General features: G+C 40.0%; 1 protein-coding gene across 1 annotated transcript in view; it reads right to left on the bottom strand.

Annotated features, from left to right (window-relative positions):
- The window catches only part of ugp2b (UDP-glucose pyrophosphorylase 2b), a 39,539-nt gene that overhangs the window by 11,175 nt on the left and 2,299 nt on the right, over positions 1–26,065 (bottom strand). The window contains exons 2-5 of the mRNA XM_053332886.1: positions 23,360–23,490; positions 21,104–21,211; positions 5,565–5,750; positions 1,237–1,370 (exon numbers count right to left, since the gene is read on the bottom strand). Of these exons, the coding sequence (XP_053188861.1) occupies positions 1,237–1,370; positions 5,565–5,750; positions 21,104–21,211; positions 23,360–23,458 (527 nt within the window). The 5' untranslated portion in view covers positions 23,459–23,490. The remainder of the gene's footprint in view (positions 1–1,236; positions 1,371–5,564; positions 5,751–21,103; positions 21,212–23,359; positions 23,491–26,065) is intronic.

The following is a 26,065-nucleotide window of genomic DNA, read 5'->3' as shown; positions in this document are numbered from 1 at the left end:
CAACTAATTGAGTAGCCAATTGACAGAAAATTAATTAGCAATTAATTTCACGATCAATTCAACGTTTACAGGTAAGTCATTTTCTTCTTCAACAAATGAAAAACCTTTAATCCAGTTTCTTTACTATGAAGATTTGCTGCTTTTCTTTGTCATATATGATAGTAAACTGAATATTTTTGCAATGCAAGCAATGTGAAGATGTCAACTTGGACTTTAGGACAACATGATCTTCTATTTTCTTGCATTTAAGAAACCGAGTGATTAACTGATTAATTGACAGAATAATTGCTGCGTTAAAACAAGATTTGCATTTTAAACTTAACTTGATTTTCCAGATCTTTGGAGCATGAAAGTCTACTCACTCTTCGCTCATACATTTGGAAGGTAACCACACAAGCTCTTATTTGGCTGGTGAATAATAAAAAGTAGCTGCACTTGTTTGTGTGTTTGAATTTGTCAGCTGGATAAAAAAAAACAAACTGTTTTCCATCATCGACTGGAACACCAGATAGTGTGAAGTACAGCCGACTTTAATTTGCCTTTTTTGAATTACTATCACAACTATAACCACAGACCTCTCTTTGTTCTTTTATTGATTGTCATTTCAACTATTCAACCGATTTCTGTCCGTGCTGATGTTAAATCCTCCCTCCTCCTCCACAACAACAACCGCCGCCACCACCGCACTGCTGTCCAGAAGGGCTTTGTATGCTACATTCCTCTCAGCACGCAGAACATGCAAGTGCTCTAAATAATTCAAGGGAAATAGTAAAAAGCCAGTTCCATTTGACTGACAAACTGGAGACACCATAGGGCATTAAATATGGATGCTTTCCCTCCATACATTACATGACATTTCCTGTCTGGTTGCTGCTGTTCTTGACAATTTAAGCTCCGAGTCAGGAGCAAAACACAGCGGCTACTCACACACTGAATATAGACTAGTTCATTATCAGGGGAGGCAGAGTTCAGTCGGCATGTTTCGGTTCAATACTGCTTAACCGGGAGTGGAAGTGTCTCTCACATCTGACAAATACTGATACTGATGTTTGCGGTATGACTGGTGCTTTAGCAAGAGCCTTTTCTCCGATCCTGGATTTTATTTTTCAAGTCTTCTTTTCGGTTTTGTGTGTGTGTGTGTGTTTGTGTGTGTGTGTGTGTGTGTGTGTGAAAGCCTCCAGCATTGAACTCGACGTGACCTTTACTTGGTTACGTGTCAGCGTCTTGTCCTCTCACCTGCTCTGGTTAAAGGTGTGTATCTTGACGCGGTGGTGTGTGTACTTCTGCAAGATCTTCTTTGTGTCTTCGTCTGTGTTGAAGGAGTTCATGAGGACCAGGGGCACATCTGTGTTGTAAGTCTTGTTCAAGTGCTGTGGGAGAGTAAAAAAACACAAGTGCATGATATTTAAATGGCAGTGAGATTTAGCAGCAACACAGCAGAGGAGCTTTAAGTCAGAGATAATGCAAACTGTTGAGCATCTCGAGGGTCTTCACTATAAAAATATTAGGTGACCCAGTAATTAAAGCATACTGATGAGCAGGCCCACATGGAATCCACATGTGCAGATTTTCCACCAATAAAGACGCTGCTTGTAAAACTCAAGATGTTAAGATCCAGTGAAATGAAAATGACTTTATCTCTAACATATGCCAAATATGTCATAAAATCAGTATTTTTACATCATTACATTTTTTCTCTTCCTATAAAATAGTTTCAAATGTTTACTCATAATGTGCTCAGAGGCATTTACAAAAGTTCATCCATTCAAAACATGACTTTGTGTGAGTAGCTGAACACGCTAGACATAGAAAACCACACTTCACTATTTTGGGTCATACTGAGAGAGATTAGTAAGATATATGTGTTTTGATATGAGTGGGCAAAGACTTTGTTTTTGCTTCCAGAACAATGTGGCTGAGCTCTAACTCATTTGAAACAGTCTTTGTTATCTTAAATGACTTGTATCTATCATGTTACTGCATATGATCCAGACCAGTATAATGGTGGGCAGGTGCAGGTTTTGTTAAGTTGCTGAAAGACTCTAGGTGACACATCTTTTCATAAATGGAAAAAAGATACCTCAGTTTTATCCAAACTTAGATATAAAACAGATTAAATGAGGTGTTCCTGTAAGCAAAAAGAACATGGGACCAGTAGTGAAAGAAAATTAAATGAGATTATAGAATACACTTTGCTTATTAGAGATACAAACTAAAAGAGAGTATTAGTCCTACAAAACAAGATTAAAGTTAAGTCTACTTGTTGTGTCAGTTATAAATCCAACTCATGTAAGTGAGTGAATTGCTGGATTAACATGAAACTAACACTGAGGCAACAGACACAGCATCCATCCTCCCAATAGTTGTCTGTATCTTGATGGTTTGGTCAGAGTGAACACATAAGGAAGGACTGTGAGGGATTTTCTTTAACCGAGATAAGAGGGGAAAAAAAGGAGCAGGAGGAGGAAACTACTGGGAAGGTGGGAAAGTTGTGCAAGAGTTGAATTTCTAGCCTGTGACAAGAAAACAAGGAAATCCAGCAACGATTCAACTTTTTAAACTTGAGCAATGAGATCTGTCTCATATTAAAATACCAGGATGGGTGTTGGCCGGCCATGTGATCACTTCACATAATGAACCCTCATCTCATTTGCATCTGTATATATACACATATATATATAACTGTGTATACCTTTCCAACACCTTACTGTGCAAATGTTAAAGAGCACAAGTTTCATTGATGCACCCCTCCTAATGCTCACACATGCCATGATGCATTACATCTTTGCTTTTATAGTGTGTTGACACATGGTGTGTGGAGAGGTCTGCACAGCCAAAGGCAAAGACAGGAGAGATGACCATGATCATTAAAGTAAGCAAACAGCTCATTTTTCCACTCTTGAGTAAACCCTCCCTGCATCTCTTAGATACACTGGCGATCTTTTAAATCCCATCTATGTGGAATTTATATACTTCTTTAAATGTCTTTTTACTGTCCGAAATACCAAAGATTTCAAGTTTATCATTACAGAAGACCAGTGAAGCCACTACTAGTATATGTTTTTTACTGATTAGCAAAATGACTGCTGATTCATTTATTAACTAACTGATTCATTTATCAACTAACTGATTCAACCTTATCATAATACAGCCATGAAGTCTGGGGATTTTTTTTTTTACTTCTGGGTGTTTTAAACTCAACACACATTTCTTACAAACAAAACTGAGGACATGACCCCTGTGGTTTCCAGAAGCGTTACTCTCGGTTTGACTGGTTTTGTAACTGTGTATGAAGTAAGAGGTTTTTAATGTGAACAGATGTTTTATAGGCTTCTCTAAATAAGTCTGAAGATCTCTTATTGTTAAGAAGTGACCCGTGTCTCTGTATTATTTTAACATATCCTAATCTTATACTCTCATCTGAGCTTTAAGGAGCAACTTAACAACGGCATTGTTTTATACTTTCTTCACTCATCTTGCTTAACTTATCATCAGATCTACTCAGAAGACTTCTGCAGCCAGATGGCGCCACTCCAGTCAGCCTGTCCTTTCTCAGATCTTCCCACATCTGCTCTGCTCTCAGTGAGAACGTACAGATCTCTGCACTGAAAACGTCCAAACTAAATGCGTCCCCCCCCCCCCCTCCCTGACTGAGGCGCTGTAGTAGCTGAGAAGGGGCGTTCACACACCCGGTGGGACGAGGTTTACGGGTCGCTGTGTGTATGGGATCCATTTTCTACTCTTTCTAAACAGGCTGTTTCAGTCAGGAGGTAATCCGACCAGACCTGAGCAGAAAATGGAGAGCACTGACTCGGACACAGAGAGAGCAGTGTGTGCTGCCTGGGAGGAGAGAAGCATCCCATGGGGCTGTTATGAAACACACACACACACACACACACACAGTACTCAGCCACACACACACTGGGTATAAACTCAGTTACACAATATGCTACACACCAGCTCTGGCATCATCGCCTGACTGACAAACCTGGATAGACTTCTTAAAGTGCCTCCAAACTTTAACCCAACTTTAATCTATATCTAACTCTCCCAAAATGTATTATTTATTAGCTGAAATCAATATGGAGGCAAAGCTTTCACCTGGTAAAAGCTGCTTGAAGCTCTGACTACTGCATCTTTTTATTATGTGCAGTAAATTAAAAAAGATCATAAATTAAGTTTGAAACACTATGAATGATTCAAAGGGCTGGTTGTACTGCTGGTGCAGGGAGTATGAGTTTTTATTTTTTTTATTTTTTTATAGTACATGTCATGTCTTGATGTATGGCACAAATAACTGCCCCCCACCCCCCTCTCACCCCCCTCACCCTCCTCCACAAACACTCCTCTCCTGCAGCACAGAGCCTTCTCTGTTTCCCTCCCAGTCCCGCAGACCTGCCCTGCCTGCACACCAACAGATCCTCTTTCACTACAACCCCCCCTCCCCTCAAACGATATCACACTGGACTCCTTTTAAAAAGACTCTTAGCTTATTTTCAAAAAAACACCTAGTCTCTCCTCCGACATCTGAGATACACAAAGAAGCAGAGGAGGAAGATGCACAGGTAGCATCATAGACAAGTGATTGAAGGCATATTACACACCCTATTTAACATCAATACAACAGAGCAAACAACACTACAACAGAGCTGATGTTTGCATTACCACTTCCTGCTCCCCTGTCCTACCCGTTCTGACATCACGAGCGCTGTTGTGTGTGTTTGTGTGACAATGCTCCGGGTGTGTACACTGCACCCCTGAGTGACGCAACACCTAACTGTTGACCCTGCTGCCAAAGTTGAGAAACTTTAAGAATGTGATTTGTACATGAAGGCTGAAACTTTGAGCAAAAACTTAAAGCTATTATCCACTGATGGATTTATGATGGATGAGGATTGAGATTTTACTGACTACTGAATAAATAAAAAAACAACCTCATCAAGAAATTGAGAGGCAAGAGCAATTCCCATGATCAGACAGAGCGTGAGACAGTTAGTTTTAGAGCTTCACGGGTGCCTGAAATGATTTATATTACTTTTTAGTGATCCATAAACTGGTTATTTAGTTCTTATGACTAAATGAAGAAGCAGTGAGGTTTGGTGACAGGTTAAATATCTGTGTTGAGACTATTATTAGCAGGTAGCACCCTGGTGGACAAGTGGTTTAAGAGGCCCATCATGTAATTGCTATGTGTCCGCTCCAAAGCACTTTGTTGCATCTCTTCATTCATTTCCTGTCGTTACTCTACTCTCTGCTCTATAAAACATATCAGCCAACATTAAGCTTGTCTGTCAATTAAGTAATTTCTTTTAAATGCATCAACCCCAAACCTCAGTGAATGTCACAACAAGCTATAAACACAACGCTGACATAGTACCGCTTTATAAAGTTAATGTAGTGAACTTGTAAGAAACTGATTTCTATTTACACATATCCAGTAGACATGCAGCAACATTATCATTCATTTGAGTCATGTTCCTAGCAACCCGAAGAATGTAAGGGACTGTACAGAAATAATTAGGGTGTGGAGTGGGACTGAACCAAGGCCTGATGACTTTTTGTACCTCTATTTGCTGCACAGTGAGGTCCAGGAAGGTGTTCTCGTTGCGGACGCTGATCAGGCTCTTGGGGCCCTTGCATCCCATACTGGTTCCCAGGCCTCCGTTCAGCTTCACCACCACCAGTTTGTTCAGGCTGTCAGCTACGCTGTCTGGCAGGCCTCGAGCAGCGATCTTATCATAAGGCTGGATCTGGAGAAGAAGAGAGAGAGCGATAAAGGGTCAGACATAACAGCAGGAACAACAACAAATGTACAGTTTTTATAGTTTTGACTGTAACGCCTTGATTCCACCATGCACAGCCGCTACAGTGAATGGCTTCATCCTCCGCACTGCTTCATGGCCGCCATGGCAGCAGTGGTGTCATAAAATCTTGTGATTTTCCACTTCCAAAATGAACCTCTTGTTGACCAGGGTAACAAATACCCTCTGACCGGTTGACCTCTGGCCTGGTGCCACCGGTCATGACAATATTTATGTGATTATGTGATTATGTAATGTGTACGGCGGCTGTTGCTCAGGAGGTAGAGCGTTCGTCCACAAGTCAATGTGTCCTTGGGCAAGATACTTAACCCAAAATTGCTCCCGTTGCTGTGCCAACTATGTGTGAGTGTATATGTATGGTTAGTTCCCTCCTGATGAGCAGGTTGGCATCCTGCCAACTCCCTTCCATCAATGTGGGAATGGGTGAATGTGACGTAGCGTAAAAGCGCTCTGAGTGGTCAAAAAGACTAGAAAAGCGCTATATAGTCCATTTAGTCCATTGATCATATATGATCAGGATTCTGCACTAGGCGTTTTATTTAAAAATTGACCAGGTGATTTATGTAGTGTGTGTCGGACTTTCTGCCTAGCTGATCTGCTCTGTGCAGCTTGACGCAACTTCTGTCACAAATAAATTAGGCGCGTATGTTCAGTGGAGCGGATCCAGAAGCCGCCTCTGACACGTGCTGTGGTGTGTTTGGTGGGATCATGAGCATTCAATAGTAGCCAGTATCTGCTCCTGCAGCCCCCAGAACACAACGCAAACACACCCAAACCTGTAAAAAACATTTGGTGCAAGGTTTTTATTACTGTGGTGTTTCTGCACCAGAGGACACCTGTGAATCAACAGAGTTTGAGATCATTTTATGTATTTCTTCTTGGATTGAACTGATTTTTACTGCTGTTTGAAAACAAATGTTTTTTGTTGCTTGGGAGATGCAGAGTAGAAATGTAACTGCTTTGAGTGTGGGTTGATTAATTAGCAACCAAGGAGACGGAGCGGTGTAATGAGCTGAACTGACATGGAAATGTGAAAATGTCACACATTGCTAATTTGTTTTGCTGCAAAGTGCTTTTTTTAACAAGAAAAGAAAAGAAATGCTACATGTATAAAAAAAACTAAAGACACAAGCACACAGCACACATATGTTTTGAGTGTGGTGCAGATAACAGTAATTACATTGACTTAATGCACAACACAGCAACATAGCCGGGTTCAAATGTAGTCTTCAGCACTTCTGTTGGCAAGGCAGCAAAAATCATTGGAGTAGGGTGTGTGTGTGAGTGTGTGTGTGTGAGAGAGAGACAGAGACACATTACAGGGTCAATATTCCAGCCCTCACATCAGCATATTCACACATCTCATATTGACTTCTTTCATTCTCTCCAACAGAGCAGGAAGTGAAGCAGGGATAATAAAGTATGCGACTGTCCAAATTTACAACCCCATTAGTGTTTTGTGAAGCAGAGAGTCTCATTTGTATAAATAAATACACAACAATTGTGTAATTGAAAGTAAAACTGCAGCAGGAACCATTTTCAACAGAAAACTTGCTGCTTTCCCACTGGTGTTGTGTTTCTCTAGAAGTTTCATCCAGCTTGAATTAATTTTATTCCTTTCCCAAAGAATTTTCTAAACGAAGTTAAGAAAAAAAAAAGAGTGAGTAATGTAAGGCAGAAGCATGCGGCGAGGAGACCAAAATCCTAACCAGACGCTACAACAGCTTTTTGTCGTTAAATGTGTGAGTGAGCATGTCAGTGTTTATGTCGAGCTCAGTTTGCCTGCATATTTAAAATTAAATGAATGTGTCAGAGCTGTGAGTCCATCAGATGTGTGTGTGTGTGTGTGTGTATTTGTGTGTATAAGGAAATGAAAAGGCCGGGGGGGTCATCCTGTGTCCTTTCCTGCTGAAAGCACTGAGTCACCGATCGCTGACATCCGACACACAGCAGACCTCATGATGGAAGCAGACGGGACTCTCCTCTGGTATTTAACCACCCCCCCTCCCCCATCTCACCCCACCTGGAGGATGAGGTTACAATTACAACAAACAACCTTGACACAGCTGCCGCTGATTCCTCTTTGTCCTTCACTGAGACAGAAAGCGGTTTTCTTGAAGGACGACTTGACTTGCAGGATAACAATGCACATAGATAACTGTTTGATAAAGGTCTCTAAAAAAAGGTTTGGGAGGAATTCAGGGGTGGAAAAAAATGTTAGAGATAGGCCTTTGGTGTGTGTGTGTGTGTCTGTGTAGTCATGTGTAGTTATGTGGAGAAAAATGTGCTTTTCATCTGGGATCCCCATCCTACCCCTGTACCCCGGAGGGAAACAGCCTCCACTTCCAGATGTTCATTTCCCCTTGCTGGGCAATACAGATGGGGATTGCTCTTTTTTGTTTGTGTGTGTGTGTGTTGTTCCCAGCTACTCTACCCAACACTACTCCCTGTAGGGACTCCCTCTTTCACTGGACTGCTGGGATAAAGCTACTACTTTTAATTTTGAAGCGATTGGAAGATTATTGTTTTTCTTGCTTTCACTGACTGACTGACATGCTGCTGTCAGCTGCAGGAATGAGCAAATGAAACAAATCCAACTGGCATTTTATCTACGGCAATAAGCCCAGTGATGGATTACAGTTTTGGACTGAAACAAATATGTGGTGGCAAGATTTGAAATGTTATACAACTAAAATACGGGTTGGTCAACATGTTAATCTGATTCAGGAGGAGGATGAAAGACGTCTACATGGCTGGAATTAAACTACACTGACTTCCAAAACTGTAAAACACTGTAAGAAGTGTAGTGGAAGGGTTGATGTAACTAAGAGAGTTGCATAACAAATGATTTAATTTGGATTTGACCTTGCTGAACTGCTTCTCTGATGAGAGACTGGTTGCTAAAATGAAGGTTACATATGACTTCTAGTATTAAAGGCTTCATGCTGCCTAACCAAGATTAACAAGCAGCTATTACAAGTATTTGCAATGAAATCAGAAACACACTCGTACATGTGAGAGAATGATTAATGTCCAAACTTAAAAGAGCCTGTCATCTGCCATGCTGTAGTGGTTAAATGACTGTATCCATGGTGTGAGAGTGTAATATAACTGACTTATGCTTGAATATATGATGAGAATGATTATACAAACTATGTGTGCATCAATGTGAACCCTCATACAGTAATAAGCTCTTCTTTATATTAATATTTGAATGCTAACAGCTCTGTGAGGGTGCACATAAGTACAGCTGTGCTTTCAGCTAAATGTAGACATCAGCATGCTCACAGTGACGATGCTAACATGCTGATGTTATCTGGTGTTATCTGGTGCAGATTCGCCCTCTTGGTTTAGCCTAGTTAGCACATTAACATTCACTTTTTAGCACAATGAAACCAAGTATAGCTCAGGTTGATGTGAATTTCATTAGTTATGCGGGTATTAATAAACCAAAGTATTGGGCAAGTTAAAAAGCCTGTCCAACAGCCCCAAAACCCAAATATATTCAATTTACTATCATGTATGACAAAATAACTGCAGCCCTACTTTAAAACCATAATTGTCATTCTCTTGTTGGTGTAATTGAATTATCTTTGTTAATATATTTCAGTCTGAACTAAAGTAGTGAATAAAATGACCAACAGAAAGACGTTGTTATCTAGAGAGCAATACTGCTGTTGTGGTTAGGAACAGAAGGTGTTAATAGGATAAGAGAAAATCCTTCTTACATAGATAATACATATAGAAAGATTCCTCCACCCTCCTCCTTTTGGAAACTAAACAAACAAACAACTAAAAAAAAACAACATAAAACTTTGATTAGGTACATACAAGTGCAGAACAGTATCACAAAAAAACAGGAAACAGGACCTTTTAAAAGCTCACAGTGCTGCACGCCGTTAACTCATTCTGCAGGATTTTGTCGGGCATACCAACATTATTTCCTACAGCTTGTGCACAGTCCTTGACCCAAGGACAGCGGTGGTGCAGAGCTCGATCATTCTTCACTATAAAAAACGTAACATTTGTGCTGCTGTACGTGCAGACTGTGGGAAGCTTTTACAAACTGTCATTTTACCCCTCCCTCCACTTGGAAGATCTGTGTACAAACCTCTCGTACACAGGCAACCAGGCGTCACCCACACTGTTATAAGATGGTCTGACGAAGCTGATGAGTCTCTGAAGGACTGTTTCAATACAACAGTGTGGGAGGAACTCCGTGGTCCTCATGGGGAGGACATCGACAGCCCCACAAGCTGCATCACTGACTACATTAACTTTTGTGTGGAGAACACTCTACCCACCAAGACCGTACAGTGTTCTTCCAATAACAAACCGTGGATTAACCCTGACATAAAGGCTCTCCTTAAGGAGAAGAGATTCTTTAGGTCAGGAAACAAGGAGGAGCTGAAGGCTGTGCAGAGGGTGCTGAGGAGAAAGATCAGGGAGGGGAAACGTTGTTACAGGAGGAAGATGGAGGATCAGCTGCAGCAAAGCAACATCAGAGGAGTTTGGAGAGGCCTTGAAACCATCTCTGGCTACAGGGAACCCAACTCCCAGGCTGGGGGGGACCAACCAACAGTGGGGGAATGATCTCAACTCATTCTTCAACAGGTTTGAGCAGACATCTGCCCTTCCCCCATCACTGCTGCAACCCCCCCCCCCCCCCCCCATTGGCATCTCCAGTATGTTACTCCATCCCCCCACTCACCTACATCCCTCTGACTACAACACTTAATTCACAGCCGACACCCACTGCTCTTCCTGTTTACACAACACCTCCACCCAAACCCCGCACCACAGAGCTCCTCTACTCCAACCTGTACTTCACAACACTTCAGATGAAGAGCCAGCTCTAGAGGATTATGGCAAAGAAGGCGGCTGGTCCTGACGGCATCAGCTCCAGGCTCTTGAAGTCCTGCTCAGACCAGCTGTGCGGGACAGTTGAGCGCCTAAAGCTGGGGAGAGTGCCACGGCCATGGAAAACATCCTACATGGTTCTGGTACCCAAGACTCCACACCCCAAGGACCTCAGCAGCTACAGGCTGGTGGCAGTAACATCCCACCTGATGAAGACCCTGGAGAGGCTGGTCCTTGTCCATCTCCGCCTCCTGGTGGGCCCATCAATGGACCCTCTTCACCCTCTAAACTGCAGACTTCACACACACCACACCCACCTGTCACCTGTAGAAGTTTTCTGATGACTCTGCGATCGTCAGCCTCATCACTGATGTGGACAACAGAGAGTACAGAGAACTGACGCAGGACTCTGTGGACTGGTGCCTGAGAAACCAGATCAACGTGGGGAAGACCAAAGAGCTGGATGTGGATTTCCTCAGGCAAAGACACTCCCCTCCGTCACCGGTGAACATCCAGGGAATCGACATTGAGATGGTGACATCAAGTACTTGGGTGTTCACCTGAACAATAAACTGGACTGGTCCGATAACACCAATGCACTTTTAAGAAGGGCCAGAGCAGACTCTACCTGCTCAGGAGAGTGCAGGGGGCACACTCCTGAAGACCTTCTTTGACACTGTGGTGGCATCAGCCATCTTTTATGGGGTGGTCTGCTGGGGCAGCATCTCAGCTGCAGACAGGAAGAGACTGGACTAACTCATAAACAAGGCCAGCTCTGTCCTGGGATGCCCCCTCGACCCGGTGGAGGTAGTGGGAGAGAGGAGAATGATGGCCAAGCTGTCTTCTCTAATGAATAACGACTCCCACCTCATGAAAGACACCCTGACTGCACTGGAACGCTCCTTCAGCGACAGACTTCTTCATCAAAAATGTGTGAAGGAGCGATATCGCAGGTCCTTCCTCCCTACAGCTGTCAGACATATATATTCTTTTTTTCCCTTCACTTTAATATGTGCAATAACAATATCATCTCTGGTGCATTACCGCTCAATTCCAATATTACTGTTGTGCTGTGGATAATTTAAATAATGTCACAATCATCATTATTATTATTATTTTTATTATATACTATTACTGTTATTGTTTTTGTACTATTTATTGTTCTTTATTCTTTCTTACTGATTCTTAATGATGCTATTGTTTTACAGAATTAGTCATAACAGTCATAATTAAGAGCTAACACAAGTTCTTATGGGGATTTTAGCTTTATACAGTGTGTGTGAAGAGATTTGTCTGATGTGATGCAAGACGGTCAAAATCTTAACTGACTTTGCATGTTTCGGTGTTGCAAACTCTGTGGATGTTATGATAGTAACTTTGGTCGGTGTATGTACGCTAACTTTTCAGTTATTCATAATGAAACCAAAAGTTGCAACGCCTTGATGATTTTTTCAGTCATCTTCATTTTTAAATGCTTCTATATTTTATTCTTCGTCTTTGTGCTGTGCCTCTTATTCAGTGCAGACTGTCTTTAACTAAAGTACTGTTTGAAACATGTCTTTAAAAAAAAGATCACTTGTTGATGTAATACTTAGTAGTTCAACTGTTCAAGGAAAAGTGAAACAGCTTCACATATTCCACGCTACATTTCATATCTATGTGTTCCTGTAAATGTTTCAACAGTCAGAAACCAAACGTTTGTCTGTTCTTATCTGAATCTCACATTTCCCCCACACTCAAATACACAATGATGTCATTATTTCTCAGACTCACCTTAAATATCAGTGACAATCATTTTTATGATATTTTACAGGGACTTTTTTTTTTTTTTTTTTTTTTTTAATTGTCAGTAATTGTTTCATCTTCAAAAGCAGCTGTCCAATTTTCCAAAAAGGTAGACTCAGATCTTTTCCCGACCCACCTCAAAACACATGCAGGAATATGTTTACATTAAACACCAAACTGAGCAGATGACTGAGTGTGTCCCTCAGTTTCCTTTATCTAAAGATTACAATGCTAAGTGCTATGACAGTATTTAAGTAGTGCAGGATAAGATTTACTCCCAGTGGTGTGTAGACAGTTTTTTAGGCAGGTGTACATTTACAACAGTGTAAAAATATCTACAGGTGTAATTATGAGTGTGTGCAACTTAGTCATGATTGTGACTTTCAGGGCAGGTAAATCCAGTGGTTCCTTCTAACTGGCTGGGTCAGATCCACATTCTCCACATAATATCTGTCACACCCTCCTTAATTAGCCGCTGGCAAACTACGAACGAAGTCTGGTAAAAAGAGTAGCATTCCTGACATTGACAGCTCATGAGCCTGTCTGTGTGCAGCATACTCAACTGCATATGAAAACAGAGCAGAAGGAACATGAGAAATTGTTAGGACTATTATTTGAAAGCTTGATTTTGGCTTAATGTTCGTTTTTTGAGACTATATGATGTGATTGATTAAAGCTAAGATAATATTGGCTAAGTCAAAGAATAAATTAAACTGAGAAATTGAAGTTACTGTGATGACTATGTATTTTTCTATGTTTTTGGTTTTATTAAATGACAAAACTAACATATAACAAGACACAATTAAAAGTATATGTTTGGCAATGCCTGTGATTGTGTTTAATAACTATATTACTGACTCTATTATTTTATAATTGGAGAAAAGAGATCCCCTGTGTCCTTTCACCTCTTTTCCTTTCAGTTCACTTGTCTGCACGACTTGAAAATATGCCTTTAGATGCCAAAAATATACCAATTAAATTATTACTGCAGCGGGCTAGCATGTCATTACTATTAGTCTCTGTGGTGGGTGGGTGAGCTGTGTCAAAACTGTCTTCATAGACTTAAAAAGCTAGTGAATCATTAATTTAGTTGAGAGTGATTTTTGAATCTGGTGGCTGTCTTTGGCAGTGGTTGTTAAAGGTAAGCTTTCCTTGTGTTCTTCTTTACTCTGGAGGGATATGATACTGCCAAAAGATGCCTCTTTACCCTCTACCCTCTCCCAACACACTCTCTCTCTCTCTCCCTCTCTCTCATTACTGTGTCTCACTGTCACTTTATGTTCCCTGTTTCAATACATGTCTCGCCACTTTTCCCATCCCAAGCTCTCATCTTGTCTCTGTCTCTCTTTATGTAATGCTCATTTACTCCGGAAAGCCTCCTCTTTGTGCGCTTCATTCATCTCTTCCTGGTCCTCTCCAACATCTTTAATCTTCTTCATCTCTGTCTGTCTTTCTGCAGCTTCGGAGTTCGTGAACACAAATGAGGCGGCTCGGAAATGGAGAGTGAAGCAGTTACTCCACGCTCGCTGCTACTGACTGAGGAGGGGAAAGACAGACGAGGCTTTGTGTTTGTGTCAGTGTGTGTGTGTATATATGTCTGTGTGTGTGTGTGTGTGTGTGTGTGTGTGTGTGTTTGATTCAATGGTCCGGTCCTAGGCAAACAGCTGAAGAGGAAGGTTTGTAAAAGTTCAGTGAGACAGAACCAAACCTGGCCAACAAACTAAACAGCAAAATTCCCTGGCATGAAACCGGCTGATCCTGTGAGATTTCTTTAGAAATACAATTTAAACAACAAGTTGTATTTCGCAGGAGGAGGCGGGGGACATATCTTTTGTTGTTTTCATTGGCAGTGCACATCATTGAGTAATGTCAACAATTAAAAGGTTAACGAAATATGTCATCTACTGTACTGTACTTAAAAAAAAAGACAAAAACTCTAATGGCGTAATGGAAACAGCAGGATAACCTCTGTGTCAGTGACCCTGCCTGTGTCAGTGGAAACATATTGTATTAAATGTCCTGTTCATGTTATTACACTGGGCTGCTAATCTGGACACCATCAAACATAAACACTCATCAACTGGAACAGGAAGAACATAAAACCCATTCAGTATGGGTGGTTGATGAATTGTGCTGATAAAACATATCAGTGCCCAAAATAGTCTTATTATTCCAAAAAAAGACTAAGCTCTTTACATGGCTAATGAAAATGAATATTCCCGTTTACATGATAAAGGGGCTTTCAGGGTTTCCCTCTTCTCCAGTGGGAACAGGAATCACAAGATCTCCACAGGCATTAAAGTGACTGATACATATTTCATGTTACAGGCACATTATTGTCCCATGATGTTTGCTACACTGCAGAGTATCACCTTCAGTCCACGGCTACACGTCATGATATTAACCAAGTCTCTCCGTCCCTGTCGTGGACAAGGCGTGCACCGTTTTCAGAGCCCATCCCTAACAGCTCTCGAACTCTCCTCTCATTCCTCTCCCTCTGTGTGCCTTCCTGCTCCAGTATGTGTCATTTTGCCTGCACAGGAGGAGAGTGTTACACAACCGGCCAGTCATGCATCTCTGTCCTAGCCACGCAACTGTTGGCTAATTGGTTTGTTAACAGTGCACAGAGCTGGTGGTAAACAGGCAACAGGGCTGTGTGTTGCAAACTGTGGTTTGAAACCCCAAATGAGGCGCATTTTCCAAAACCGCTGTATACGCGTCCAAACAATGACTCCTAAAACCTGAATAATAACATGGGCATATCCCACATAAGGCTTAATCTGAAAATCCTACATCCAGAATAGGGCCTGATTTGTAATATCCAAATGGAATATGCAGTTTACATGACTGGAAATACTGTCATATAAGGAATAACAGTTTAATATTAGTGTGTATGTTGAAAGTGGACATCACCTATTGTTTCTAGATTAAATATATTTAAAATGTGACAAAATTCAAACTAAAAATATTATTATATATATCCAATTGACCTCCTGGAGAGGGGGATGGGGGAAAGCAAACAAGGCATTTCTCATATATGGGAACCTAAAGCACGCGGTTTAAGACACATGACAGTTTTCATATTAAGTTCTATTCATAAAAACCACTGAGACAAATTCATAAAAGCTGCTGTGGAGCCTGATCAAAGTTAAAACACTCTGCGTCCAATCCATACTGAACGACACTAACTTTCCAATATCTAAGTTCAATACCAGCCTAATATATAGTAACTACTAAACCAATTCATCAGCCTATCTTCCATTTCATGATTGTAATAATATGTTATGTGTGTTATAAATAATCCTTATCAACACTTTATTGTCTGAACTAAAATTAGCATGTCCTTGATTCCAGCTTCTGTGAACATTTTATTGGCTGTGATGTTTATAATTATATATTCATGGACAGAATATCTGCATAATTTCCCGTTATATTAAACAGAGCACTGTTCAACCTGTTATTTCTGTCATTTATAATTCACCACCCTTTTTTTTTTAAAATTATGACACGCTCTCATGTTTTGCAATCGATGCACAGCTGCAGTCGTTTAACGTGGTCAGTTCTGTTGTGAGTCAAACTTTCCATCATCACGACTAAATAAAAAAATATATGATGACAAACTCAGTCAACTGAAAGCAAAAAAAAAAAATCACTATGGAGAGAGACAAAACAAGCAAGAAAAACGGATTTATTTCACATTGACTTAATAATGAATGAGGTGATCTGTTTTATACGTTTTTATGTAAATGATTTAGTTAAACATTAAGTAAGGACACGCCTACTTCTGTTTCATATTATCTACACTGACATGTTTACAGTAGAGAAAGAAGACAAGAGTTCCTCAGTGTATGAAACAGCCTGCAAATCAAGACTCAACGTACTTCTGCTGCTGCTCCATTTACTTACCGCCTGTTTTCACATGCTTCCTCTCACTATTCAATATTTTGACTGACACAAAACACTGCTATCGGATTTCAAAAGATCCCTCTCTCGAGATTAAAACTGAATGAGACTTCGGTTTGCACTTTTAACTCAGTTAAACCTTTCAATCCTCTACTTTGAAGCTCACACAAAAACAGAGCAAGTCAGCACTCAGGAAACTGAAGGAGAGAGAACTGAGAGCATCCCTTGTGACCGCCAACTATGGATGACCTACAAAATGTGCTTTTCAGTGAAAGAAAACAAGGAAATCCTGCACATCAAGCCCAAAGAAGTGCTGATGACTTGGCACTTTGATTGAATTTGTAAGTGAGCGACTAACAAAAAACATCAAAAAGAAGCTTAAACTCCACTGGACTCTCACACTGTGATTTTGAAGTGGACTGTATCCACTAGTAACTAATAATAGTACAATAGAAACAATCACTCTGAAAGGGGACATTATTGGTACTTTTACTTGAATCTCCAACTACATTTAGCTTCTGTACTTTACATAAGTCACATTTTTAAAATCAGGATAAATATTGTTTGCATTTGTGCTGCTTTTACTTAAGAAAAAGATCTGAATACTTCTTCCACCGCTAACTCCAACAATCTAAGTAATGTCGTGACACACGTTCGGGATTGGAAAGAAGATCCGAGAGACCGACTTCATTGATCCGCCCAAAAGCACCAACCACATCATTCATCTCTTGCTTTGCCTTGTTTACATCATAAAAAAAGGAGCCTCTGTGCTATTGTTGGCACATAAAACACAATGTGTCATAAGGCAAACAAGTCTGGTACGCTCCTCCCTTTGCTAACCAGATGTTTATCCGTTTACATTCCTGATGCTCCACCTCTGCCAGGATGCAACAGGCAATTATCAGACTGACATCATGTAGTCTGATCCCCACCATTAGTCAACTTATGGCTTATTACTGTATGTCGATTCTGGGAAACCGAGGAGACGTTTGGCAAACTTCTTATGAAATTAAGTCTGTCTGCCTGAAACTCACTGCAACTAATGTCTTAAAGTGAACAAACATGTGATGTGCTTTATGTGATTTTCTGTCATTTATATACTGATATAATGTCGGATGTCTATGTTAAACAAATTTGTGGCGAACATATGTAAAAATGTCATCTTCAAGTTAAAAATCAGAGCTTCCATCTGCTCTGAATGCTCCGTTTGCAATGTTGCCTCAAACTGATGTCAGCCCACAAACAGCCGTCCATTCCCAAGCCTTTGTTGTTAAGTTTGTACCATGGGCTGTTGGCGTTGTCCACTCGCAAGGGCTGCACGATATTGGAAAAAACTAATATTGCAATTTTTTTTCAACCCTGCAATATATATATTACGATATTAAAACATGTGTTCTGTGTTTGCAGTGCCTTTCATCTGTTGCCACTACGACGACATTCAGATCTGGCTTTGCATTCGTCATACTGAGCTGTGTGGTGCCGACGTAAATGGTCAAGCAAGTTAGTTGTGTTACCTCTCGTTGTGGCAACAGATGAAAGGCACTGCCAACACAGAACACGTGTTTGGTCGACATCACACTTCTTGTAACCGAAATAATTCCAGATAACTGACGTTGCTTTTCTTTTTGGCAACAAGTCTTCATTTTCGGTGGTTTTCTCTTGTTCGTTGCTCATTTTGCAATCGTTGTTGTTGTTACCGGCAGCGTTAGCGACTCACTCCATGTGCAGGGGGGTGGTTTCCTCCTCTCTGATTTTGATTGGCGGCTGTCAGGGTAGTCTGCTTGGCAACTGAGTACGGTACGATATATTGTGCAGCCCTACCACTCACATATGTTTCAAATGTGATTTCTGCTTGTAAAGAACGGGAAAAAGAAGCCAAATCCGACTACTATGAGAGCCTTAAAGAGACAAGAGCTAAAAACGGCCTGTTTCAGACAGAGGCTGAACTGAGGGGCTGCATTAATGGCCAGTAAAAGATAAACTGTAATGGTAAGGATAAAGATATTCCAGTAGAATATAAATATAGACCTGAAAATGTGCCTCTGTAAAAGGGACTGTGCTAACAACTTAATATTTTGTATCATCTACCACCAAGTTACAGTCAAGGCTCCACAATTCATGTCTCAAATGTTTCATGCCTTAATCTACTTTCAACCTGAATATATTGAACTGTACTGTCAAATGTCTCTCTGTGGCCCTAAATGTTTCACTCATGGTATCTCATTGTTTGAAATGTTGGTGATCTTGGAACTGCAACTACAACGATGCTCTAGATAACAACATCAGCTAATCTCTGAAAAACAGCACAACGCATTCAATTTCATCGCTGGTGTCTCGGATGGGAATCAAACCTCTTCTCTTGACAGCACTGTTTATGGCTCGCTAATACTTTGCCGCAGCGAAGAGATGGAAGAAATAGGACACAAGGGACAATGAACACGTTGTTCCATCCATCATGCAACTGACCCGTATTAACCCCCTCTCAAGAAAGTGCTGTAACAGCTGAGGTGTGTGATTTAACGGACAAAACCAAATAAGAACTGGGAAAAGAGGTGTTTATTTTTAAAGAAGAAAGGAGGAACATCTTAACCAACAGCAGCCAGTATCCTTAATCATGTTTCTTAATTTAATCAATAAGTGTTCATTAGAGAAAAGTAGTCACAGTCACTGTTACAACATTAAAGAGCTTCATCTTTTAAGTACATCAGTGTCCCAAAATAACTAAAATTCCACAGCCATTGCTTCATGTTTTGTTGTGCAACACATGACTAGGTTTCAGTTTGCCAGGAGTTTGGAAAAAATGATAAGAACACCAATACTACCTGGTTATCATCTTATCTGTTACCTACATTTAAATAGAACCTGTCTATAAGCGATAAGGGCTTCTTCTAACTCTTTTGTTACTGTACTTGGAGTTTTCCGGTTAACACTTTGTAAATGAACCATGTGTTAGAGGAATGAAACAATGTCCCATTAACCGAAGGAATGACTCATATTGTATCGTAAAAACAGATGAATGATTCACGGTTTGATCTGAGCCAAGTTCAACCCAGAAAGAAAATTCTACTAAAACTACAACAACTAGAGTTACTATACTAACTCTGGGGACATGAAGGATTGAGAATGTTAAAAAGGAAGAGCTGTGAAACTCCTCGTGAGCTCATCAAAAGAGGTCATCAAGGGAGTAACATTTTCCATTCACATTATTCCTGGCACATACTTCCTTTTGTTGAAGCCAATCCAGTTTTAAGTTGTATTTCCTGTTGGGGCAACGTGTTACCTATTGCATGCATTTCTTTCTGACTGTGGCATTAAAACCATTAATTAGATAGGATTGTATTTATTGTGCGTGTTTCAAATCCAGCATCTACCTGTAATCAGTGGTGTCGAGGATATATTAGTGTTTTATTTTAAATGTGAAAAAGAAAAATGAACATTACAAATAAAAAGTGTGACAGAAAAAACTTTTTAAAAGAGTTCAAAGGTTTTATGCCTCTGGATACTGTTTCATGATAGACGCCATGACGACTGGCAGGTGTTGATATGAGAGTTTAATGACCTCAGGCTGGGACTAAGAACGCACTACTCAGATTCAGACTCACTTTAATGGTCATTCTCATGCATTTGCATACATAAAAACAAAATAAAACCAAGAGAATAAATAAAAGGAGGATACAAGGCAAGACAATGTGGGATTTTCTATTATAAATAAATAAGCTAAGAATCAAATAACAATAAAGTGACTTCTCCAAAGTGCAAGTGCTTCACTTCAGTCATTTCAGTGGCAGTTCATTTATTTTTCAAGTTCAGGAGCCTGACTGCTTGAGGGAAGAAACTGTCTATTACTACTGTAACTGAAAACTAGATATGATGGATTTCATTTGAATTTTAACCTGCTTGGCTACACTACTGGTTACAAAAAGACAACAAACCGTTTTTATGGCTCACACGATGACGTGTCACAGCAGGTTAATAATAACATTTATGATAGCTCTCTTCCATTAGGTGTCCCAGTAAGTTTTCACAATACTAGAGGCCTGGAACTGGCTCACCTAAATGAGACACATCTATTCCTGTTCTGACAAGTGAAAGTGTCTTCAGTGGAAAGGGTTTATAAGTGCTATGATGGTGAATAATTTCAATAAAAAGTAAATCAAAGGTCAACTTTCTTATGTAACATGTACATTTGTTGAGCAATGTTAAAGTCTGACTGTGATTCTCTGTAGCTAATGTTGTAACTACCTGAGTTTAGTCATATTCAAACCAAAATCTTTTTCACTTTTAGCTTTTTCCAACTGATCAAATACATGCAAGCACTCATTGCAGCCTCGAAAGTGAACTGTATCAATCTACCATTAATCTCTCCATTGACACTAAGGGTGAAATGATTGTGCTTGTGATACTGATACACAGTTGTAAAAGCCCTGCCTCATAGTATTACTGTGCCTACAGAATCGTTGTGGTGTTACTCAAATTGGGCTTCCTGGATTGTATTTCATCATCATGCCTGTACGTGTGGCAACAAGCCTCTACCAATGCAGCTCGTTGGTTTGAAGTTATTTCTGTTTCACACTGGATATTAATTATTTCTTGGTGTATTCATGATTGTCTTTCTGGATAAATCCTAAACCAAAGATACAGGATCGTGAAGGGTATGGACAAAGTATGGATGCAAAAACAAGCACACTCACACACACACATACACACTTGGACACTTATTAAACTACACTTACCGATTCTTCTGGAGGTCTTTGTATCTTGATCCATTCTACTGATGGCCCTTTCACCTGCAGAAATCTGTGGAAGAGATTCTTGAAGCCCTCAAAGTCTTTCCTGGATGCCTGAAAAAAACACACACACACACACACAAAGATTGAATTTACACATACTGTAGAAAAGGTAGACTGAAGTTTCCAAAACCACAATCCTAATTCACTGGTCCAGAAAGATGAAAATTGTAATAATTGCTTTTCAGAGTGCAAAATCATCCATTTTCTCTAATTGAGGGCAGTTGAACAAACACTGCTGATAGAGTGAACACCTGACTTTTGGATAATTAGGATAAATTAAGGGAATGATTCACGCTATGGTTCTCAACCACAGAAAAGGGCAAAAATCGAACTTATCCTTCTTGACACTTCTTTCTCATTCCTTCCACTACACTTTCTTACTAAACTTTAATGACATTAAAACGGATCTAGAAACTGTAACTTTCTCTGTTGCTGCACTGTCAGCTGAAAGGCTCAAATCTAAAAAAGTAGGTCTGATCATCTGGAATTACACAGTGACCTTTGAGGCTTAATTACTGTTTGCTGTGGCAGCCACTTATTTTAAGGATCCCATTGGTAATTATAAAAGTACCTTTGTTCACATGAGACAATTATGATTCTGAGGAAGTGATATCATGTGTTTGACGTTGGTGCAACACACACTGTACTTATCAGGTCACTATGCAATAAAATCTGCTTAGGGTGAAGACATTGTTACTCATTCACTTTATGTATATGCCTCTCACTTCCTTTTAAACATGATCGCGATGCATGATGTAATGTAAGACCTTATGAAGATTTAGATATTTTAAATAATATATTCTGTCTTTTTTTTCTATTATTTGCCTTGAGATGAAATGATTGCCTCCATCAATGAGTGATTTGCAATTCTTTATTCTAGGTTATATTTACTAGGTGTTATAAGCTTTTAATATACTTAGGTAAAAAAAAAAGGAAGAGGACAAACACTTTCATATCAACCGTGTTAGTAAAGAGAACAATCTGTTCCTGGATGGTAAGCCGAATAAATCACCATGTAAACATCCTGTCACTGGTCTGCTTTACATTTGCATCTCTTTATACTGAAATTACACACTGACATGAGACGTATAACCGCTGCTTACTGCTGCAGCCACCGATAGTAAGGATGCCACTGGTGATTATATAAGTACCTTTTGTTCAACTTTGTTCAATTTCAACTGTGTTAGTAGCAATCTATTCCTGAAAGGTAAGCCAAATAAATCACCATGTAAACGGGCTGTCACTGGTCTGCTTTATATTAGCATTTGTATCTGTTTGCACTGGAGCGCTGCCCAGTTCTGCCTGCGTGTATCCATCAAAGTGTTCTCTATAACTGCATATGTACATAATACTTGTATACATTTTGCCTGCATGACAGTTGGTGCTTACTGCGAATGTAAAAATGGTGTATAAAAAAACATGTATATAGAGTAGTGTTGGACCTCGCCAGTGATTGACCGACTGTCCCTTCTGACTGTTATTTGTGTGTGTGTGTGTGTGTGTGTGTGTGTGTGTGTGTGTGTGTGTGTGTGTGTGTATCGCTCCAACTCCTATGATTGCTGGCAGTTTAAACGTGCCTGGGTAATGTCTAAGAGGCAACTGCAAAATGCTCTATCTATGTGTGTGTGTGTGTGTGTGTGTGTGTGTGTGTGTGTGTGTGTGTGTGTGTGTGTTCAGTAAAGCCGTATTTAGTGACAGCTTTGTCTCAAAGTCTGTGATTGTTTTACACTGAAAGAAAATAAAAAAGGCAACGAGATGTAATAGCAGCTTTTGTTTCGGCTGTTGTGGACGAGGGTTCAATCTTAGGGTTTTGATTCATCTGCTGCGGCTTAAAAAAAAAAAAAAAAAAAGAGTCCACTCCCAACACCAGAACTCACAATGGGGCGGACAGAACACTTTTACAGAGTCTCATTTGGGCTGGGAATCTCTTATGACGCATTATATTATGATGACGGCTGATTAAATGAGCTAATGTTTGCGTAAAGACCTCGCCTACTGCTATTTTATTACGTATTCCATATGAGTGTGAGTGTCTGGGAGCATGAAGGTGGAACCCTCATTGGCACCGTGGCACAGTATGTGTCACTTTGTGTTTTCACAGTGTTAGTCTGCGACCCCACCACCCTCTGAATCACAACCAGATGGTCAGAGAGAAAGGCGGAGGGAGAGGAGAGAGAGAGAGAGAGAGAGCTAGACTACCTCTTTCTCTGCCCCTGTGACAGTGTCCAGCAGTTTCTCCAGCTCATCGTGCATGGAGCTCTCCAGCTGCTGCCGCATCATTTCCTGGAATTGAGCCATCACTCCGTTGGCTACTACTCCTTTACTCAGACCTGGACGGACAACATTGGGAAGAAAAAAAAAGGGATGAGACAAAGTTTTACACTGAAACACAACTAGTCTTCTAACATAGAGGTTATTCCAAGGCATCTCTTACCTGAAAACTACCTGATCAATAACCTAACCATAGTGTAGATATTATTGCATCACATATTATATACATATGCTGTAGTATTTGTGTTGGAATGCAAATGACTATATTGTTGGAAATAAAGCAATGATATGATGAAAGGGTTGGTTTCTTATCATCAAAAAGGTGATGTCATAGATCTGAGCTGTGGCATCACTTTAGGACGTCTTATCACACATAACTAGGCCTTCCCGATTTATTACAGTGATTGTTGTCATTTATTATATATTTCCTTCTAGCCCGTATGAGCATGAACTCAGAGCATAACTGTAAAAAAGCTTAATGCTCAGTCAATTTTTCCTGAATAATCAATGCTTATAATAAATTATGGCTTTTGTGTAACACTTGGTTCAATGTTTCAAGAATGCAAATCTGGAGAAAACATGATAGTAAAGTCAAAACAGTGGATTGTGACATTGATTATTGATTGTTAAGAGGCACATATGAGTCACTTGAAGAGGTGAATTAGGACAGCTTACATATGTAAAAGTGATCATCATTATATAGCAGGTCAATATTACACCAGATCATCACAGAAAAGGAAATGGAAAAGATAAATCAGAGGTCATAAATGAGTGTCGCCATTATGTAGTTTTTCAACTGTCAATTCTTTAATAACTTAACTTACATAGTCCTTATTAGCAAAATGATTGTTTGTATTGTGTGTTTATGTCAGTGATGTGTATAAATCTCAAATATCTGTATCAATATCAGCCTCAAAACTCTATAACTGGTCGGCCTCTGGTAAAAATTAAAGCATGTAAGCAAACTTCATTAGTTTCCACAGTGCAGCTGTGCCAACATGACAAAGGCAAACCGGCTAATTAAACAGCTTTTTATTATCAGATACTGCAGCGTGAGTAGTTTGGGAAAAAACCTTCACTGCTTACAAAGTAAAATGTGACACATTGAGATAGTCCTGATCAGCATGTGACCTGTTGATTCAGTTTGGGTTTTTGTGTTGTGTGAGTTAAGCGTTTTGCTGATACCAAACAGTGGCAGGAGATTAAAAAAAAGAAAAGCTAAATCATGACGCAGCTTCAAAAAATGAGCCAAGAGTTGTACGTGCTGCTGGTCTTGTAGAGTAATGAGCCAAATGTTCAAGCTCATGGTACGAAAATATAATCATAATTAAATTAAAAGCATAACAAGACTGAATGATATAAAGCAAAGCACCTATCAGACTACATATGACCTAGAAGGTTAATAAGGACCATTTATTGGCGATAATTTTAAGAGGAGAAAGTATTTTTGGGAGAGAGTAAACAAGAAAGAGGAAGGAGTGAAAAAAGACCTTGAGAATCACCAAATGAAGGGGGAGTGAAAAACCTTATGAATCACCACGTCTCACTCTTCCTCTTTCTTTCTTCCTTTCTTTCTCTCTGTGTATTTGAGATGTTAAAGATTCCTGCCAGTCTGTCTTTCAGCATTCTTGTCATTGGGTGGCAGAGTAGCACAGAAAGCAACCTCGAGTAACCTCAAGACGGAATAATTCATCGTTTCTGGCACCAAGTCAGAAAAAACTACAAGAGGAAACAAACCTTAAAAAATGAGATGAGACAGATCCCACGACACCACCGATTGCCAAAGGCTGTACAAGGATATGAGAGGATTTTTACCGTACACCAGCGTTTCAAAGATTTCACCATCCCCTGATTAGGCTTTTTTTTTTTGTTAATGTTATTATTTTACCTTTTTTTTTAGCATAAAAGAAAGATAAGATCCCATGTGCTGATCAACTGCTGTTACTGCGTTTAGTCTTAAGGGGATGCAAAGTAGCTTTTTTCCCCCCAATATGATTAATGGTTAACACACTTTCAAAAGATAAACTACTCCGGTTAATCAAATGATTGTTGAAATGAACTGTGTAAAATATGAATTCACACAGTTCATTTAGTGATCCTGTAAAAAGAGAAAGCAAATGATCTGAAGCTTTATCCATCAAGGTTGCAACTTTCACCTCACTAATAAAATCAAGTCAGAAGTTTGATTGTTGGAGCAAATCAAGTATAGGGGCTTTTTTTTTTTCTGTCACTTTGAACGTTAACCAACCAACCATCATCTGGAAGTCCTCTTCTCTTCAAAAGATCTTAAAGCAATAGAAAAAAAAGGGTGTGGAGAATTTGTTAATGATCAGCAGCCGTTTCCAAAAAAAACATGAGACAGCTGTTATTAGCACATTATTCGGTGTGGTGCGCTGTGCCGTGTTGATAGCAGTCACATGTGAACTACTCGCAGACTGAATGTTTTAGATTATCAAAACCACAAACTCCACTTAGAAGCCACCTGACTGCCCATCAGTTATCATTGAGTTAATCACACATGTTTAAAACTGACTGTGAGAAGTGGAGTTTGGTGTGTCCATGTATAGAGTTTTTAATTTACTACCCATCACCAAAGCAGTCAAGAGAATAGAGCAGCAATGGTTCGATCAATCG

The sequence above is a fragment of the Scomber japonicus genome, chromosome 14 (assembly GCF_027409825.1).
Source record: "Scomber japonicus isolate fScoJap1 chromosome 14, fScoJap1.pri, whole genome shotgun sequence".
Classification (NCBI taxonomy): domain Eukaryota; kingdom Metazoa; phylum Chordata; class Actinopteri; order Scombriformes; family Scombridae; genus Scomber; species Scomber japonicus.
Note: the sequence above shows the minus strand (reverse complement) of the source record. Positions and strands in the feature narration are given on the sequence as shown.